General features: G+C 53.0%; 7 protein-coding genes across 12 annotated transcripts; 4 read left to right on the forward strand and 3 right to left on the reverse strand.

Annotated features, from left to right (window-relative positions):
* Positions 1-262: 262 nt before the first annotated feature.
* Positions 263-1844, reverse strand: H257_06787 (tRNA (guanine-N(7)-)-methyltransferase; the record flags this gene model as incomplete). The annotated part of the gene is made up of 2 exons (XM_009832147.1): positions 263-1181; positions 1491-1844. 2 exons carry the CDS (start codon positions 1842-1844, stop codon positions 450-452), a joined length of 1086 nt encoding a protein of 361 aa, XP_009830449.1. The 3' UTR covers positions 263-449.
* Positions 1845-2070: 226 nt separating this feature from the next.
* Positions 2071-4088, forward strand: H257_06788 (hypothetical protein). Its single transcript, XM_009832148.1, has 7 exons — positions 2071-2477; positions 2545-2745; positions 2791-3003; positions 3065-3292; positions 3337-3546; positions 3605-3721; positions 3776-4088. Exons 1-7 carry the CDS (start codon positions 2112-2114, stop codon positions 3944-3946), a joined length of 1506 nt encoding a protein of 501 aa, XP_009830450.1. The 5' UTR covers positions 2071-2111; the 3' UTR covers positions 3947-4088.
* Positions 4052-5295, reverse strand: H257_06789 (hypothetical protein). Its single transcript, XM_009832149.1, has 4 exons — positions 5088-5295; positions 4771-5025; positions 4628-4726; positions 4052-4525 (listed from the first exon to the last, which is right to left on the reverse strand). The coding sequence occupies exons 1-4, from the start codon at positions 5274-5276 to the stop codon at positions 4082-4084; spliced, it is 987 nt and encodes a 328-aa protein (XP_009830451.1). The 5' UTR covers positions 5277-5295; the 3' UTR covers positions 4052-4081.
* A 1341-nt stretch (positions 5296-6636) lies between these two features.
* Positions 6637-7524, forward strand: H257_06790 (hypothetical protein). The gene is made up of 3 exons (XM_009832150.1): positions 6637-6796; positions 6839-6999; positions 7056-7524. The coding sequence occupies exons 1-3, from the start codon at positions 6685-6687 to the stop codon at positions 7476-7478; spliced, it is 696 nt and encodes a 231-aa protein (XP_009830452.1). The 5' UTR covers positions 6637-6684; the 3' UTR covers positions 7479-7524.
* Positions 7525-7603: 79 nt separating this feature from the next.
* H257_06791 (hypothetical protein) lies at positions 7604-11954 on the reverse strand. Of its 6 annotated transcripts, XM_009832152.1 has the most exons (8): positions 10902-11954; positions 10286-10839; positions 10188-10234; positions 9984-10131; positions 9428-9930; positions 9247-9330; positions 8119-8941; positions 7604-8032 (listed from the first exon to the last, which is right to left on the reverse strand). In XM_009832152.1, the coding sequence occupies exons 1-8, from the start codon at positions 11381-11383 to the stop codon at positions 7635-7637; spliced, it is 3039 nt and encodes a 1012-aa protein (XP_009830454.1). In that variant the 5' UTR covers positions 11384-11954; the 3' UTR covers positions 7604-7634. The 6 variants fall into 6 exon arrangements, with proteins under 6 accessions (XP_009830454.1, XP_009830456.1, XP_009830453.1 ...); XM_009832154.1 differs by having other exon boundaries at positions 7604-8941; XM_009832151.1 differs by having other exon boundaries at positions 10188-10839.
* H257_06792 (hypothetical protein) lies at positions 11455-12896 on the forward strand. Its single transcript, XM_009832157.1, has one exon. It carries the CDS (start codon positions 11892-11894, stop codon positions 12546-12548), a length of 657 nt encoding a protein of 218 aa, XP_009830459.1. The 5' UTR covers positions 11455-11891; the 3' UTR covers positions 12549-12896.
* On the forward strand, positions 12795-15789 carry H257_06793 (threonine-tRNA ligase). The gene is made up of 7 exons (XM_009832158.1): positions 12795-13006; positions 13072-13708; positions 13772-14043; positions 14220-14788; positions 14849-14986; positions 15039-15320; positions 15385-15789. Exons 1-7 carry the CDS (start codon positions 12973-12975, stop codon positions 15751-15753), a joined length of 2301 nt encoding a protein of 766 aa, XP_009830460.1. The 5' UTR covers positions 12795-12972; the 3' UTR covers positions 15754-15789.
* The last annotated feature ends 320 nt before the right edge of the window (positions 15790-16109 follow it).

Raw genomic sequence — 16109 nt, forward strand, 5'->3', positions numbered from 1 at the left:
TTGGGTTTCGATGTATTTCCAATGACTAAATCAACAAAAACCAAGCAAGTTTGATCTCATTTTAACAATCAATTTAGGACGCATATTTATATCTTGAATAATGTATACCACTTTGCATATAAATTGTGTGGTTAGGTTATTTCGCCTCGTTTCATTGGCTCAAGGAAATTTCACGTCTTTTCATTGGCTCATGTACATTTTGTCTTAAATTGATTGAAGCTCTTAAATTGATTGTTTACGTTACAAAGAATCGATCGATAGATTTGGCAAAGAATTAAAAGTCAACCAATTTTAGGTAAAAGGACTTTATATCAGATATATATACTGTACGTATAGGTCATGGTTGCCCTGGTCGCAAAGGTGACGACGTGAGGATGACGATGGATGGTACTGGTGGAGACACTGGACTGGGATGTGTCGTGTTGGTGGTGGTTACTGTATGTCCTCCCTTACGCCAAAGTCGAAGCCTTCGTGCGGAAGGTGGTGCGGTAGATGTCGCCGAATTCGGCAACGACGGCCGATTCCCGATCGGTGGGCATGCCCATGGCGTTTGTGTCTTGTGATGTGTTATCGTGGATGTACAGGTCCGGGTGGTCTTGAAATGTCTCGACCATGTATTCGAAGAGGTCTCGAACGTCCGTTTGCACGAAGATGGGCGTGGACGGAGGGAGGACGCGCGCGAGGTCGGCAACAAACGCATCATTGACGACTCGGCGCTTCACATGCCGCTTCTTCATCCATGGATCAGGGTGGAAGATGGACACGCTTCCGATAGTGTATTCAGGGGTGAGTGATGCCACGATCGCGTCCAGATGCACGTTCATGTTGCCGTGGAGGACATGGGCATTGGGAAGGCCAAGGACTTTCATACGTTCCAGAGCTTCGACTACCAATGGCTCACGGATCTCGACGCCGAGAAAGCACGTGTCCGGATGGATCGCCGCCAGCTTCATGAGGTATTGTGCCCGAGCACACCCAATGTCCAAATGGACCTTCGCAGGAGGCGGTGGAAAGATGGCCGTCCAATCTGGTAATGTGATGGGCTCTTGGTAGCGTTGCGCGAGTGGGTTCACATGCTGTCGCACGCGAACAGACGGCTTAGTTGAGAAGGATGCAGCGGCGTTGAGAGGACCGACGAGGCAGCGGCGGCGGCGGCGGAACAGCAGCCGCAGCATGATGACCTTGAAAAAGTGCGCGAACCAATAAAGCAGGCAACGAATCCGGATAAACCTGGTGTTTACCGAAAAAATGATATAACAATGCTTCAACTAGTATAACAATGCTTCAACTTGAGAGAACTTGGGAGAACAGAAATGTTCATCGCATTCAATGATGTGGGGACCCAGAGCTTTGTCCTGATGCATCGTTTGGCAGATAGTTCGCTTCGTTCTCGAGGAAAGTGCCATTGGATACGGAGGTTGTACGAGACATGGGAGTCGCAGTGTATTTAAAGATATAGATTAAAGGATCGAGCATTCGGGGCCGTACACGCTGGCGTTGTTGAATTCGCTGCATTGTCGGCATCGCCACGAGGTGGCACCATTAGGAAGGGGATACGGAGCGCTGCACTTGTTGCAAAGCGCATTTCCTTGAGCATCTCGGCGGATATTCGCGTTGTTCGCGACAACGCGAGCGGGAGGCAGTTGGGCCTGCACAACTGGAATCGTGTTGATCGGACGTCCGAACTGGTCAACAGAAACTGGGACCGCGGCAATCGGTCGACCAAACTGATCAACGATGGGGCGGCCATATTGATCAACAGCAAGCGGTTGACCCATCACCGGCTGGCCTTGGGAAGGCGGCACAGCGCTAGAGTAGGGCGGCGGCTTCTGAGGGTCGGACATCGGGCCGTTTTGGAAAATGTGCAAAGAAACTCGACGTTGAATTAATTTGCCGAATTCTCGACGCTGTGACATTAAGGTTTCGTATTCAAGATTCAAATTTTAAAATATTATTACGACCAACATTCCGAACACGTATCCGGATATGTGATCTCGTTTGATTGGATGAAATGTGACTTAATGGATTGCAATTAACCAATCCAAATGAAGAGCGTTTCCACACTCGTCACTTTTGCTGGACAGGGCACCAGAGTTGACTAACCCAGCAGCATGATGTTGACGCGCCGAGTCTTCAGCGTTCGCCACAGCGCGTCCGCGGCCGTGGCTTCTCGATGGAACTCTTCCTATGAGAAACAGAATGAAGCGGCATTGGCTCTGATGCGTGAAACGTCGCGGCTGGAGCGGGAAGTGCTTCTGCCGCTGAACGACAAGCTGTATGGTCCACTGAATCGTGCCGTAGAAGACCGGTTGCCATCGCTGCCGTTTGTGTTCTTGCTCGGCAACCACTCGAGCGGCAAGTCTTCGTTCATCAATCACGTGTTGCAACGTGAAGTCCAAACGACGGGGGTCGCGCCGACAGACGACGGGTTCACGATCATCTCCAACGGCTCGTCCGACCACGATCAAGACGGACCTGTACGTTGCATGCTCATCCATCCAGTCGATGTCCTTTGCGCCCCCAAGCCGACTAACCATTGCGTAGGCTCTCATTGGCGACCCCGACTTGGGTTTCTCTGGGCTGCGTCAATTCGGCCCCAACTTGATTCAAAAGACAAACTTGAAAATTCGCGCCAACATCCCCATCAGCAACCACTTTATGATGGTGGATTCGCCAGGTATGATCGACAGCCCCGCGTCGTTCCATGCGACCACGGACCAAGACCGCGGCTACGACTTCCCCAAGGTCTCCCCCTTCCTCCTTCCATCCTTTCATCCATTCGATGATTAGGTGGTGCAATGGTATGCCGAGCGCGCCGACGTGATCCTGCTCTTCTTCGACCCGGACAAACCGGGCACGACGGGGGAAACGCTGTCTATTCTAACGAATTCCCTCGTCGGGATGGACCACAAACTGCACATTGTGCTCAACAAAGTGGACCAGTTTCGTAAAATCCACGACTTTGCTCGGGCGTACGGGTCGCTCTGCTGGAATCTGTCCAAGGTACTACCACCTAGTACTACTACTAGTACTAGTACTACTACTAGTACTATTTGGCCTACAGGTGATTCCACTCAAAGACTTGCCCCGCATCTACACCATGTGCATCCCCGTCAAGGAGCGCGGCGACGGGTCCAAAACGACTGAAACCGGGCTCGGCAGCGCCTTGGAGGACCTCGAGAGCAGTCGGAACGAAGTGATCAACGCCGTCATGCGCGCGCCCGAGCGCCGCGCCGACAACCTCATCACCCGCGTGTACGACAGCAGCCGCATGTTGGAAATGCACGCCACGGTACAAACTACCATCCCCCTCTCGACGTCTGAACGGTGTCGCAGGTGTTTGAATCCGTGCGAGCCAAGTACAGCCGAGAAAAGTGGAGCCGCTTCTTCGTCACGACCAGTGCGCTCGTGGGCGGCAACGCGCTCGCCGGCGTCGCGTTCGTGAGCGGGCTGCCCGAAGTGGCGGCGGCGGCATCCGTCGCGGCTCTGGCCACCGCGTCCGGGCTGTCGTGGGTCAACCGCAACCACTTGGCAGAGCTGGAAAAGGTATATACTTGTACTCTGTAACTATATCGAAGAACGTGTTTTGCGACTTGAGTTTTAGGACTTGACGAGCGAGGACGGGCTTACGCAGCACTTTCGGCGGTTGTATGGGCGGCAACTGGCCGAGCGCGACGAGTTTGTGTATTCGATCTGGCGCCGCGTGCTACCCAGTTTGCAGGTACTAGTTCGTTCATGTGTGTATATTGATTGACGTTGTGATATTGATTCGTAGGTGGCTTTGCACACACTTGGGTTTTCCAAACTGCCCAAAGTCAAGGCGTCGGAACTGAAAGCTCTGCAAACGATTGTAACCGACGACATCCCCCGCCTTCGCCGACAAGCGGCGCCCACCGAAGCCAGCGTCGCCCACCAAGTGGCCAAGCTCCTCCGTCGGGGGTTCTAAACCTGACACAACCCATAGAGCAATTACTACTGTACTACTCCTTGACCGTTTTGATTGGTTATTAATCGTCAAATGCGACCTCCACAAACCCATAAACGCATAGAGCTACTACTCCTTGACCGTTTTGATTGGTTATTAATCGTCAAATACGACCTTTTTGCCCGAAAACGCGTGGATGTCGACCTTTTCCTTGTCTTTCTGCGCTTGTTTGGCAGCCCACGACGGATGGTGCGTCTTATCCTCGACCGTTTCCCGGCGACTGGATGGCGCAAGTCGCGGGGGGGGCGCCGATGGACCGGTGTCGGAGGCGTGAGGACGTCGGCTGCGGTCTGGTCCTTGGGTCGTGGTGGGTCGAGGGGGGCGGGCCTTGGTGCCCGGGCGAGGCGGACGCGTCGAGTCGGCCGTGCCACGGCTGCTGGGGCCGTACTTGGACGCTCCCCGAGCGGGGACAGTAGACGACGGCGGCGGCGCTTTGCCGGACTTGCGCTGCTCCTCCATGAGCGCCTTCTGCTTGCGCGCACGTTGGCCGGGTCGGTTCTTCTTGTGGTTCTCGCCCAAGAAGTCTGCAATGTCGTCTTTCTACACAAGACGATCCACGAACGATGAGATGGGAAAGATTGAGATGGGACAGAAGGAGTAGTGAGGGAAGAACGAAGGAGGTGACAGGTGTACTACTCGTACCTCAAAGCCAGAGGCGTCGCCAAGCCCAGACAACGAGCCCACAAACATGGACTCGGACGTGGACGCGCTGCGCCGGCCAGATGGGATGGATTGTTGTTTCTATGCCCAAACACAGTCAATGGACTTTGTTGAGTTGAAGGTACCGAGTTTTCGCGCGCTTGCTTGAGTATGACGTTTTCTTCGCGGAAGAGTTTGTTTGCTCGTTCTGCAGCCTTGGCTTTCCAAGTATCGAGGAGAGGGAGCAGTCGCTTGTGCTTGAGAAGCGACGCTTCAAGGGCCTTCAGCTCGAAGTTGTCGCCGGCCGCAGCATTGCTGCTGGCCTTGGCCTTCTTTGTCTCTGGCGGGTCCAAGCCCAAGGATAGCATAGCCCGTCGAGCCAGATGAGCCACATCCAGACTCTACTCATGTGGGGTATGTATGAAACATGTTGTTCGACGGTGGGTGACATGTAGTATACTACCTTGAGATGCTCCACCGACGCCGTCAACGCAGAGTTTTGCGGGTCTTTGGCCAGTGTCTTGACGACCTTTTGGATCTCAAATGCCTTGATCTTCTTGATCTCTCGCGCGAACTGAACGCTGGCAGTATGATTCAGCTTCTCGTCGTCATTGTGCTGCCGCTTTCGCTTGAGCGCACTGTTTCCAGCCATTATTTCTGCTGCTCTTGCGTTGGTTGCGGCGTCAACGTACAATATCCGGATACTGCACATGTTTATCCGGATTGTAACTGGTTCCAGTGCAACTAGGACGGTTTCATGTTGAAGGGTCGGTTCCACAGAGATTTGACGCCCCGCAGACTCGCGCAGCCAAGCGCAATCATGTATGCACATGGTGCATAACTAGTTATGATTACCATCTTCACGATGTGGCAACGTCGAGTGAAAAGTCGTACTGTTGAGGTTGTGCCAATTGCCCACCCTTGCTGCCTTAGTCCTCCTCGCAGTTAGAGTTGACGTAACGTCAGTAGAACCACTTGAGACAGTATTGTGTTGGCCCAGTCTGTTGATAGTGCTGTTCTTAGTTGTTCCTGCACAATTACGGCCATAAGTGTGTCTTGACGTGCCAGTGAATTACTGTACCCGTGACGCGAGAAACTGAAGCCATTGTATACAGTACATCAGTACACTGTACATCAGCAATCTCGGACATTCTTCAAACTGACATGTGAGCTTTGTTTCCTACGAATCCTTCGACAATATCACCCTTATCATGAACTGAAATAACATTCGCACTGTACGTGACTGCACCTTTGTTCGATTCACCCGGTTCGCTATACCCTGCCATACACTGTAGCTTTGTGGCTGTAGGTCCAACGTTGATCAAGTTTCTACAATCAGTACTCCAGAGTACTACTTCGAAGTAGTATATATTATACTATTAATAGTCCTACTACGCATCGCCTTAGGACTATGTACTACTTACTGTAACGTTACGAACGTACTACGTAGTATACCCCCCCGCCCATGAAATCTGATCAAAACTGGTTCAGCACTCCAAGCGGGACCTTAAAAACTATTCAGGCATGCGCATTGGGTTAAATCCATCACAGAACTTAAATTTCATTGGATGAAATGCTGTAACGCAATGGTGATTGGGTATTTCTGTCGAATATTAGAGATATCTAGTCAAACCATAAAAAATGTTCGTCATTCTCTCTTATTGGCCGATATGCTCGAAACCGGTAAAGGTCCAACCGGAGAAATCCTACGTCCTGATGCGGGGGATATACGGACGTACTGTTCGGTCGAAACACCAATGTGCATTTGCATGCTCCAGATCAATGAATCTCGCTCTCGAGTCAAGTTTCGAATGGCGCGACTAACTTTACTGGTACTACGTACGTGTATATCATTCGTTCTGAATGGGGTCGTTAGTTTTTTTGACCCCGGGGTTACCTTAAACCAGTTGCTTTGGTTCAATATGGAAAATCTGTATCGTGAATTAGATGGATTTGGACGCATACCTCGCTTAGATAAGGGACAGCCGTGTGACACACACTAAACTAGAACTTGCGTCGCACCGACCACTTGCAAATTCGACGACTAGACCATCATCACCATGCTCGCCTTCGCCACCACCGTCGCTGTGATGGCCGCCTTGGCGTATGCCGACGTGGACTGCACGACATATGCCGTCACGACGCAAAGCTCGTACTCGACCGTGTGCACTGGTACGACTGCGCTCGTGGTTCCATCGTAAAACACTACTGTAGACACTGCCCAAAACAACAACAAGGTGCATGTGTGGCCGGTGGGTCAGCCTGCCACGTACTGCCACGGGTGGGAAGCCTCCGACCAAGGCGGCAACAAGGAAAAGATGAGCGCCAACTCGATCAAGTGCTCACCGGATGCGTCCATCTTGTACTACACCCTCGTACGTTGTCATCGTACAGCGACCTCGACGACAGACACCTCATTTTATGCGTATAGTATTACGGCGTGATCGACTGCGGCGCCATCACCAAGCCCAACAAGGTGGAGGAACGCAACTACACGTCGACGTGCGAGAAGGGTGATGACAACACGTACGGCCTCGCGCTCGACCTGAGCTGCTGCGACACCCGGGGCGCGGGCTTCTACAAGTGCCAGAAGGCGGCTCCGTCGGTCCAGTTCTCGTCCAACTTGGGCAACCCCAACTACTACGCGAACGGGTTGCTGTGCCTCAACGCCAACACGTCGAAAGCGTCCACCACCATGGTTGCCGCCCCCACCACTGCCAAGACCGCCGCGACCACCGCCGCCCCGGTGGTCCCGACTGCCAAGCCTGCTACCACCACCGTCACCGCCACGGGGTCTGCGTCCGTCGCGGCAATTAGCGCCATGTCGCTCGTGATTGCCGCCCTCGCCTTGTAATTCCGTGAATATATTTGTGTTGTCACGAGAGTGGCATACTGTCCAATGTAGTAACGAACTAGTTAGACGAAAACTGTAACCTCCATAGTCTCATGTTCCTACCCCAGTCTATACAAGTCAGTATCTCACATGATCACAAAATGTTCGAATTAACTGTTAGGCAAAGAATGTCAGCAAGTCTGCCAGACTCAACCGCCAGTCGTTGTCTGCGCCGGCTTTGGACGTAGCCAACACTGTGGACGCGAGCGTGGCCTTTCGCTGCTGCAGCGTCAGGATCATGTCCTCCACCGTCCCCTCCACGATGTACTTCTTGACGAGCACGTCGCGCGTCTGGCCGAGGCGGTGTACGCGGTCGATCGCTTGGTCCTCGATGCCCGGGTTCCACCACGGATCCATCATGATCACGACCGACGCCGCCGTCAAATTCAACCCGACGCCGCCCGCTTTCAGGGAAATCACGAGCACTTGCACGTCCGGCTGTGTGTTGAACCGATGCAGTACCTTTTCCCGGTCATCTTGCTTGAGCGACCCGTCAAACCGGCAATGTGTATACCCTGCAAGTCATAGGATCAATCTCGTATCGAGGGGATGGACGACGGACTAGTATTACTACTAGTAACGGTATCTTATCCTACTGTACCGTGTTGGTGCAATGTGGATTGGATCAAGTCGAGCATGTGCGTCCACTGGGAAAACACCACGACCTTTCGCCCCGCTTCAATCGAATTCAAATCCACCACGAGTTGCGTCAACTTGGCACTTCCAGCCCACAAAGGTGCGGTGCCGTTGTCGTCGTCGTCGGGGGGATTGTCGCCTGTCGTTGGTTTGTCCGGGGGGTCGACTCGGATCAGTTGGTCGGGGCTGATGTGGGCCCTACACACTGGGCAGCAACCGCCGTTGCTTAAGAACGCCACCACACAGGCGTGGCACATCAGGTGCGCGCAAGGCGTGAGCACGGGCGCCACGGGCACGTCCAAGCACACGGGGCACTCCTGGCACTCGAGCCCTTCGTCTTGAATTTCCAAAATCCGGTTCTTGATGTACAGCTCTTCTCGGGGGGGATGCTGCGAACAACTACTCGTCTGCATCATGGCCGCGCTCAAGTCGGCATAGTACCCTTCCTTGGTCTGACCGTCGTGAGTTGCCGGTGGTGGCTTTGCCTTCTTCAGTGACAGGTCCGTGTCCTTGCCCACGACCAGAAACGGATGGTCGCATGCTTGTCGGAGGCGCAGAAGCAGCGCGAAAATGGCCACATAACTCGCCCCCGCGGTGCCGCTGGCCACGTATCCGTAGAAATCGCCCTGGCTTTTCGTGTATACGGCTTGGTAGAACTGGCGCTCCTCGGGGGAAAATGCCAAGCGGACAATATCAATGGACTTGGGCGGCAATTGCACAATCAGTTGGTTCGTCACGGGGTCTCGTGACGCCTTGGTCCGGCGCAGCAGAATCGGCTGCAAAATAGCCTGCCCACAATACCATCAACATGTGAAAGTTCTACTAGTAAGGGGGATACTGTAGTTTGATTGGTCGAAACACCGACGCAGACTATTGTCAAGTCGATTCGAAATTGGAGTGGAGTTTCAGACAATCGATCAACCAATCAAAACCCAGAACACTGTGGCCAATCAAATTCACTCTTCGACCAATTCAACATCGAATTAGTGTGTGACAGAAATTAGTGTGATACTGGACGAATCTTTACATACAAAAGTCAAAGAATCGATTGATATACATTTGGCAAAGAATCCATTTATGGGTCTATCTATACCTTCAAGCGCACGAGTGCGCAGTGTTCGCCTTTTTCATACGGCTGGGCCACTACTCGATTCCACCACTCGACTTTGTTCCACGGCTAACCAAACCCACCGTTTAGTGACATGATGACGACGCACGTCGTCGCAGTTTTGTGCACGTCATCGCAGATTTGGAGTTTTGGCATACGAAAGTACCTCATAGCGAAGAAACGTGAGCAGGGCCAACATGTCGTCGAGCGAGTTTTGAATCGGGGTGCCCGTCAAGCACCATCGATGCGTGGCCGTGATGGCGCTGCACGCTTTGAAGTATGTCGTGGTCTTGTTCTTGATTGAATGCGCTTCGTCGAGGATCAAGCGGGTCCATGACACGTTGTGGATGACGCTCTTGTGCTCGAACTCGCTGCTGACGACGCCGTACGTGGTCAGAACCACGTCGCAGACACACAAATCCTGGCTTTGGAGCTTTTTGTTTTCGTAGTACACGAGCACAGACAGCGACGGCGCCCGTGTTTCAAACTCGTGCTTCCATTGATGCAGCAAGCTCAGCGGGCACACGACCAACGTCTTGCCTTGGACAGAGTCGGGTTTGGTCTTGCCAGTATGATCGTCGTCATGGAACTTGGCCTTTAATGATCGACGGTCGGCCATGTAGACAGAAGTACGAGCCACCACAAGCGCGAGAATCATGATGGTTTTGCCTACATATATCCGTGTTAGGGCTCACCGATTTGGCCTCGATTTGGGGGCCTACCCATGCCCATATCATCGGCTAAGATGCCGCCCAGACAAGGACGAGGCGGAGGCGGAATTTGAAGTGACACGAGGCGTTCGAATGTGTTGATGTAGTACGGCGTCGGGAACTGGTTATGGCCATGGGTGCATTCTCGCTTATCCCACAGCTACCTCGGGCCAGAGTACCTGTTAACATGATGATGTGTTGATCGTAACTTCGTACCGGGTGAATCTCTGGCTCGTGTGCGCTGGCTTGCTTTGCATTCATTCCTAAAAGAAAGCATCTCTTTTTCCATCTAGTGTAGCATCTCTCGAACGTACGCAGCGCGAGGCCGATCGTTCTCCCGTCGCTGGATGTGTCCTCGTACAGTTCTCGGTGGAGCATCCACTGCAGCGCCTGGTCTTGATAAGACCGCAGCGTAATCCCGTGCAGTTTGGCATGCACTTGGGCAGACTCGTACCGCGATTCGACGGTGGCCGCAGTGGCGTACAGCGCGTCCACGTTCGCGTCGGCGCTGATCTTGTCGCTCGTGTCCCCCGGCAGCTTCATGGCCGACGTCGGCGTGACCACGTGCTTGTTGTGCAAGACGTCCATGAGCTGGAACAGGTGCTCTTTGACCGTCGCCGACGCCATGGTCTCCTGGAAATGGAGCGCATTCCACACCAATGGCGCGGCAAACACATGGACCTGCAGCTGGAACCGCGAGAAGACGGTCGTGTGCGCGGGGGCGTCCAGCACGTTCGCGCCGACCTTGATCATCTTCCAATTGATGAGGGGCTGCACCATGCTTTCCCACGCTTCGTCGATGCGACCCAGTACGATTCCTTTAAGACTCATGATACGCAGCATGGAACCTTCAACTTGAAGGTTGAGCCTACAGTATGTACCTACATCGTGAACAAGATGCAAAGAATCGAGAGCACATGTACTACCTACCGCGCGCCAGCTCGTAGCGCGCCGTCGTCGCGACGAGTGACGTGCGCTTCCACCGTGCACACACCAAGGTAGTAATCCGAGTAGTCCATCTGGTTGATCCAATACTGACTGTCGTTCTTCGTCGCCTTGGCTTCCGTTCGCGCCATGGTGTCATAGTACGACGCAATCGCAAAGCTCACACTCCCAGCGTTCTTCTTCAGCAGATGCTTCAGCTGCTCGTCGTCGACAGTTGCATCTCCCAAGCAGTCGCGCATTTGGCTCAATTTCTTGGCCAGCATTCGCTCGTCCTCTTGAAACGCAGCCACCGTTGGCTTCCACCCACCCTTTTTCTTCCCTTTTGCCGCCGTGGGCGTGACTCGTGGCCGCTTCTTCGCTGGCATGTCCTCGGCATGCGTCGTAGCTGGGCGGCTTGATCTGCATATCTCACAGCGCGGGGCCAGGGCCGTGTTCTCGTACGAACAGTTCACGCATCCCCAATCCATCGGCGGCGCGGGATAATCCTGAAAGCCAATCCAACGATTCTTGGCGCGTTTTTGAAGGAAATAGTCACTACTCTTGTGTTTTGTATGCTGGTTGCCTAAACATTATATTCCAGTTTCGTAAGCATATAAAACCACGAGGTATATTAATATTCCACTTCCAGGCGCATCCTCGCTTTTGATGTGGTCGATATGATGGAGCTGTGATCTCTTTGCATGACGATCGATGGCAATGGCCGAAAGGGCACACTACAGCACAAAGCACTACTAGCATGTCGTTGTGTTCGACACCTTGCTGCACAAACTCTGTCGAGAGGTCTCTCTGTCCAACCAGAGTCGGAGTCAGTCTCAGACCCGTGAGACTGACTCGTCGAATGCCTTGTGTGGTTCGTGGTGGGCTCACCCGACGACCTTGCAGCTGTGGTACCTTGCACTACCACGTTGTACATTGGATTGTCCACGACAACTCGGCCTGTCACGCCATGAAGCAGCTCGAGATGCTGCATCTTCCATGTCTATGTCCATATTTTGCGCTTGTCTTTGCGGCGATGTGAGACAGAAAGTCGCCTTTTCTGGTACACTCCGGAGTAGATATTTCGTTGGGTGTTTGGTGAAATCTTCGTTGCGATGTCACTTCAGAAAACACTGCCAACAACCACGAATGGGGCTCAGCAAACGAGCGATCAAGCGCGCGGTGCTGCGGGCGCAGACTGTGGAGCAAGAGATTAAAAAGCACAACGAACGAATCGCGGCAGAGGAAGCGCATATGTCCAGCAGCGGCAGCAGTGGCTACGACGACGATGTGGTTCCCGAAGTGGTCGTGGAAGAGAGGCTGCATCACATCAAGGAGGTGCTGGTTGAGCATGCAGCCCACGACCCCCATAAACTGCGGCACAAGATCGCCGAGGTCCTCCATCCCCATGTTGTCCGTCCCCCTGTGGATATCCCAGAGTTCTTTCAAGGCAAGAACGCATGCGTTGCCCTCGTCGCGGGCAAGTCAATTCCTGTCACGCACAACATGGTCACGAACCTCCGAAGGCGGAGGAGCCTACGGAAGCGGGACTTACCCAAGATTGGCGAAGACAAGGAATGCATCGTGCCTCAGCAGTCCGCCGCACCAACCAGCATCAACAACCAAACGCAAATATACCTCAGCACTGTCCAATAACATCATACGAGGTGATAAACTCATTGTGCATGCGTGCGAGGTGTCGTTGGTGTCGTAACACGCAGGTGTTGATGCACTTGTCGTCGCGGACACTCCCCACATTGGGCATCCCCTTCAACCTGGTCCAATGAAGAGTCTTCCTCGAGCCATTGCCATACTAGTACGTACCACCCCAGAAAAATGTTGTGGACGTCCTGTGCCAGCAAAGCAACCCAAGAATAATATTATTATCAAGGTCAACATTATCCGGAAGTTATTTTATTTTGGAAGTTCAATACAAAAACTACGCTATTAATAAAATGAGAAGTGGATTTCTATCCGGAAACCACCACCCTGGCAAAAAAACGACCCGGTAGCTTTGATGTGTGGAAGCAATCAACCACTCGCCAACTTGTAAGCCAGTAGATCAAGCGGTTTCTTCAACATGGCTGACGCCGCCGCCGCGAAACTCGAGGACGGTACGTCGACCGCTCCTCTCCTGTGGGTAATCCGTCTATATGGGAACTAACGTCATGGCTACTAGTCACCCTAACTGAAAAGGACACCAAGCGTGTGCAAACCCGTTTGACCAAGGCCAGCGGTCCATCGATTGTTGACAGCACCAAGATCGGTCTGCCGTTCACGGTAGAGCCGAACCCGGCGTTCTTGCAACGTCGGATTGCTGTCTATGACCGTGTCATGGCCAAGCAAAAGGAAGAAATTGCCGCGCAACCGCGCAAGCCCATCAAGATCACCCTCCCCGACGGCAACGTGAAGGAAGGCATCTCGTGGGAAACGACGCCTTTGGACATCGCCAAGGCGATCTCGCAAGGATTGGCGGAAACTGTGGTCGTGGCCAAGGTCAAGTATGTCGGCAAGCCCCACGATCCGTTCAGCGTCACCGCCGCCGACATTGACGGCAACGAATCCCAGGAGGCCGACACGTGCTGCTGCTCGGGCGGCAGCGACCAAGTGGAGGAATTGTGGGACGTGTTTCGTCCTCTGATTGGCGACTGCAAGTTGCAACTGCTCAAGTTCGAAGACCACGAGGGCAAGATGGTGTTTTGGCATTCGAGTGCGCACGTGTTGGGCGAAGGGCTCGAATTGCTCAAGGGCTGTCACTTGACCATCGGACCTCCCGTGGAAGGCGGCTTTTACTACGACTCGTACATGGGCGAGAAGTACGTCGTTGTTCATCCTCTTGATTCCAGTGCCTCATGTCGTTGATCTCGTCGTACACATAGCACGATCGCCGAAACCGAGTTGAAGGAAATCGAAAAGCGCGCCGCGCAAGTGGTCAAGGAAAAGCAACCGTTCGAGCGCATTGTCTTGACCAAGGACGAAGCGCTCGAACTGTTTGCCGACAACGTGTTCAAGACCCAAATCATCAGCACCAAGATCCCCGACGGCGGCAAGACCACCGCCTACCGGTGTGGTCCCTTGATCGACTTGTGTCGCGGTCCGCATGTGCCGCACACTGGCAAGATCAAGGCGCTCGCTGTCACCCGCACGTCGAGTACGTTGAACAACTTGCAATCTTATCTATTCTCCATTCATTATTTATTCTTGAACGATTCATCTATTCCACATTGAATTTCAGAGATAATTCATCTTATCTATTCTCCATTCATTATTTATTATTGTACGATTCATTTATTCCAAATTCAATCGAAACATTCATATTGAACATAGGCACGTACTGGTTGGGCAAAACCACCAACGACTCGCTCCAGCGTGTGTACGGCATCAGTTTCCCGGACGCCAAGCAACTCAAGGAGTGGAAGCATTTCCAGGAAGAAGCCGCCAAGCGCGACCATCGTCGGCTAGGCATCCAGGAGGAGCTGTTCTTTTTCCACCAGCTCAGCCCCGGCTGCTGCTTCTTCCTTCCCCATGGCGCCCGCGTCTACTTCAAGCTGCTCGAGTTCATCCGAGCCGAGTACCGCAAGCGCGGGTACAATGAAGTGATCACGCCCAACGTGTTCAACATGGATCTGTGGAAGACGAGCGGCCACGCCGCGCTGTACAAGGACTGCATGTTTGTGTTTGACGTCGAAGGCCAGGAGTTCGCCATGAAGCCCATGAACTGCCCGTCCCACTGCCTCATGTTCGACCACCGCATGCGCTCGTACCGCGAATTGCCCTGGCGCGTGGCCGACTGCGGCGTGCTGCATCGCAACGAACTGAGCGGCGCGCTCACGGGGCTCACCCGTGTCCGCCGTTTCCAGCAAGACGACGCGCACATTTTTTGCCGCGAAGACCAGGTATATGAGTAAATGAATCGATTATTTATATGGTGGATAATAGATAATATCTGGTGGTAGATCACGCAAGAAGTGCTCAACTTTTTGGAATTTATGAAGTTTGTGTACGACGTGTTTGGCCTCAAGTACAAACTGAAGCTGTCGACCAAGCCCGAGAAGGCGCTGGGGTCGCCCGAGTTGTGGGAAAAGGCCGAAGCGGTACAGATTGTTGGTATTAAGTGGTTGCTCTGACCCATGTGATGTGGTGTAGCAACTGGCCAGCGCCATGGACACGTTTGCCGGCAAGGGCAACTGGACTGTGGACCCCGGCGACGGCGCGTTCTACGGCCCCAAGATTGACTTCACCGTCACGGACGCGTTGAACCGCCAGCATCAATGTGCGACATGCCAGTTGGACTTTCAGCTACCGATTCGCTTTGACTTGAAGTACCGCAGCGACGGCAGCCATGCTGGCGAAGAAAACTTTGCGCGCCCTGTGATGATCCATCGCGCCATCTACGGGTCGCTCGAGCGTTTCATTGCCATGATCACGGTACATATCGATGTGGTTAGCACCGACGTGGCTCTAAGAAGCAATGGTTGGTTTGGTGGTGTAGGAACACTTTGCGGCCAAGTTTCCGTTTTGGTTGAGTCCCCGCCAAGTGCTGATTGTGAGCGTGGGCGCCGCCTTCAACGACTATGCCCACCAAGTGCGCGAAGAAATGTTCTCCCACGGGTTTGAAGTGGAAGTGGACGACTCGAACAAGACGCTCAACAAGAAGATCCGAGAGGGTCAGATGTCCCACTTCAACTTCATCTGCGTCGTGGGCGCCGACGAGCAGGAGAAGCATGCGGTGAACATCCGCACCCGCGACAACAAGGTGCACGGCACCAAGTCGGTCGCGGACACGATCGCGCTGTTCCGCCACTTGGCCGACAACAAGGTCAAGGACGAAGACCACCCCGATGTCGAGCAAAAGAAGTAAACCCTCGGAACTAATTCATGCAATTTGCACTTGGAATTAGATGAATTTTCATTTATCCATACCACGAAAGGTTGGAATAATAGATGAAGTCTGCGGTCGGACGTTCTTTTATACTCCAAGTATGAATGAATCATAAATAAGTCCCATGTTAGCCAATCAAATCAATGCATGAAAAATTAAGTTCCCACGTCAGCCAATCAAATCAATGATTCCATGAAGTCTTTCGAGAAATACGAGTCCAATTTCAGCCAATGAAATCGTGCTTTGTGTTTGTGATTTTATGATTGTCGACCACGTGGCAATCACTGCCATTCGACGAAAAATACGTTAATTTATGGTGAAAACGCTTGAATTGT

The sequence above is a fragment of the Aphanomyces astaci genome, assembly GCF_000520075.1.
Source record: "Aphanomyces astaci strain APO3 unplaced genomic scaffold supercont1.13, whole genome shotgun sequence".
Taxonomy (NCBI): domain Eukaryota; phylum Oomycota; class Saprolegniomycetes; order Saprolegniales; family Verrucalvaceae; genus Aphanomyces; species Aphanomyces astaci.

What these genes read in the sequence shown, in the direction of transcription:
- H257_06788 (XM_009832148.1), top strand. Translation starts at nt 2,112, where the DNA reads ATGATGTTGACGCGCCGAGTCTTCAGCGTTCGCCACAGCGCGTCCGCG. An exon ending in TCTGCTGGAATCTGTCCAAG is followed by an intron (nt 3,004 to 3,064) that starts GTACTACCACCT and finishes TTTGGCCTACAG; the next exon opens with GTGATTCCACTCAAAGACTT. An exon ending in ACTTGGCAGAGCTGGAAAAG is followed by an intron (nt 3,547 to 3,604) that starts GTATATACTTGT and finishes CTTGAGTTTTAG; the next exon opens with GACTTGACGAGCGAGGACGG.
- H257_06789 (XM_009832149.1), bottom strand. Translation starts at nt 5,276, where the DNA reads ATGGCTGGAAACAGTGCGCTCAAGCGAAAGCGGCAGCACAATGACGAC. An exon ending in AGCAAGCGCGCGAAAACTCG is followed by an intron (nt 4,727 to 4,770) that starts GTACCTTCAACT and finishes GTTTGGGCATAG; the next exon opens with AAACAACAATCCATCCCATC. An exon ending in GCGACGCCTCTGGCTTTGAG is followed by an intron (nt 4,526 to 4,627) that starts GTACGAGTAGTA and finishes CGTCTTGTGTAG; the next exon opens with AAAGACGACATTGCAGACTT.
- H257_06790 (XM_009832150.1), top strand. Translation starts at nt 6,685, where the DNA reads ATGCTCGCCTTCGCCACCACCGTCGCTGTGATGGCCGCCTTGGCGTAT. An exon ending in GTACTCGACCGTGTGCACTG is followed by an intron (nt 6,797 to 6,838) that starts GTACGACTGCGC and finishes ACACTACTGTAG; the next exon opens with ACACTGCCCAAAACAACAAC. An exon ending in CCATCTTGTACTACACCCTC is followed by an intron (nt 7,000 to 7,055) that starts GTACGTTGTCAT and finishes TTATGCGTATAG; the next exon opens with TATTACGGCGTGATCGACTG.
- H257_06791 (XM_009832151.1), bottom strand. Translation starts at nt 11,383, where the DNA reads ATGGATTGGGGATGCGTGAACTGTTCGTACGAGAACACGGCCCTGGCC. An exon ending in TCACGTTTCTTCGCTATGAG is followed by an intron (nt 9,331 to 9,427) that starts GTACTTTCGTAT and finishes GGGTTTGGTTAG; the next exon opens with CCGTGGAACAAAGTCGAGTG. An exon ending in ATCCACATTGCACCAACACG is followed by an intron (nt 8,033 to 8,118) that starts GTACAGTAGGAT and finishes TATGACTTGCAG; the next exon opens with GGTATACACATTGCCGGTTT.
- H257_06792 (XM_009832157.1), top strand. Translation starts at nt 11,892, where the DNA reads ATGTCTATGTCCATATTTTGCGCTTGTCTTTGCGGCGATGTGAGACAG.
- H257_06793 (XM_009832158.1), top strand. Translation starts at nt 12,973, where the DNA reads ATGGCTGACGCCGCCGCCGCGAAACTCGAGGACG. An exon ending in TGTGGGAAAAGGCCGAAGCG is followed by an intron (nt 14,987 to 15,038) that starts GTACAGATTGTT and finishes GATGTGGTGTAG; the next exon opens with CAACTGGCCAGCGCCATGGA. An exon ending in GTTTCATTGCCATGATCACG is followed by an intron (nt 15,321 to 15,384) that starts GTACATATCGAT and finishes TTGGTGGTGTAG; the next exon opens with GAACACTTTGCGGCCAAGTT.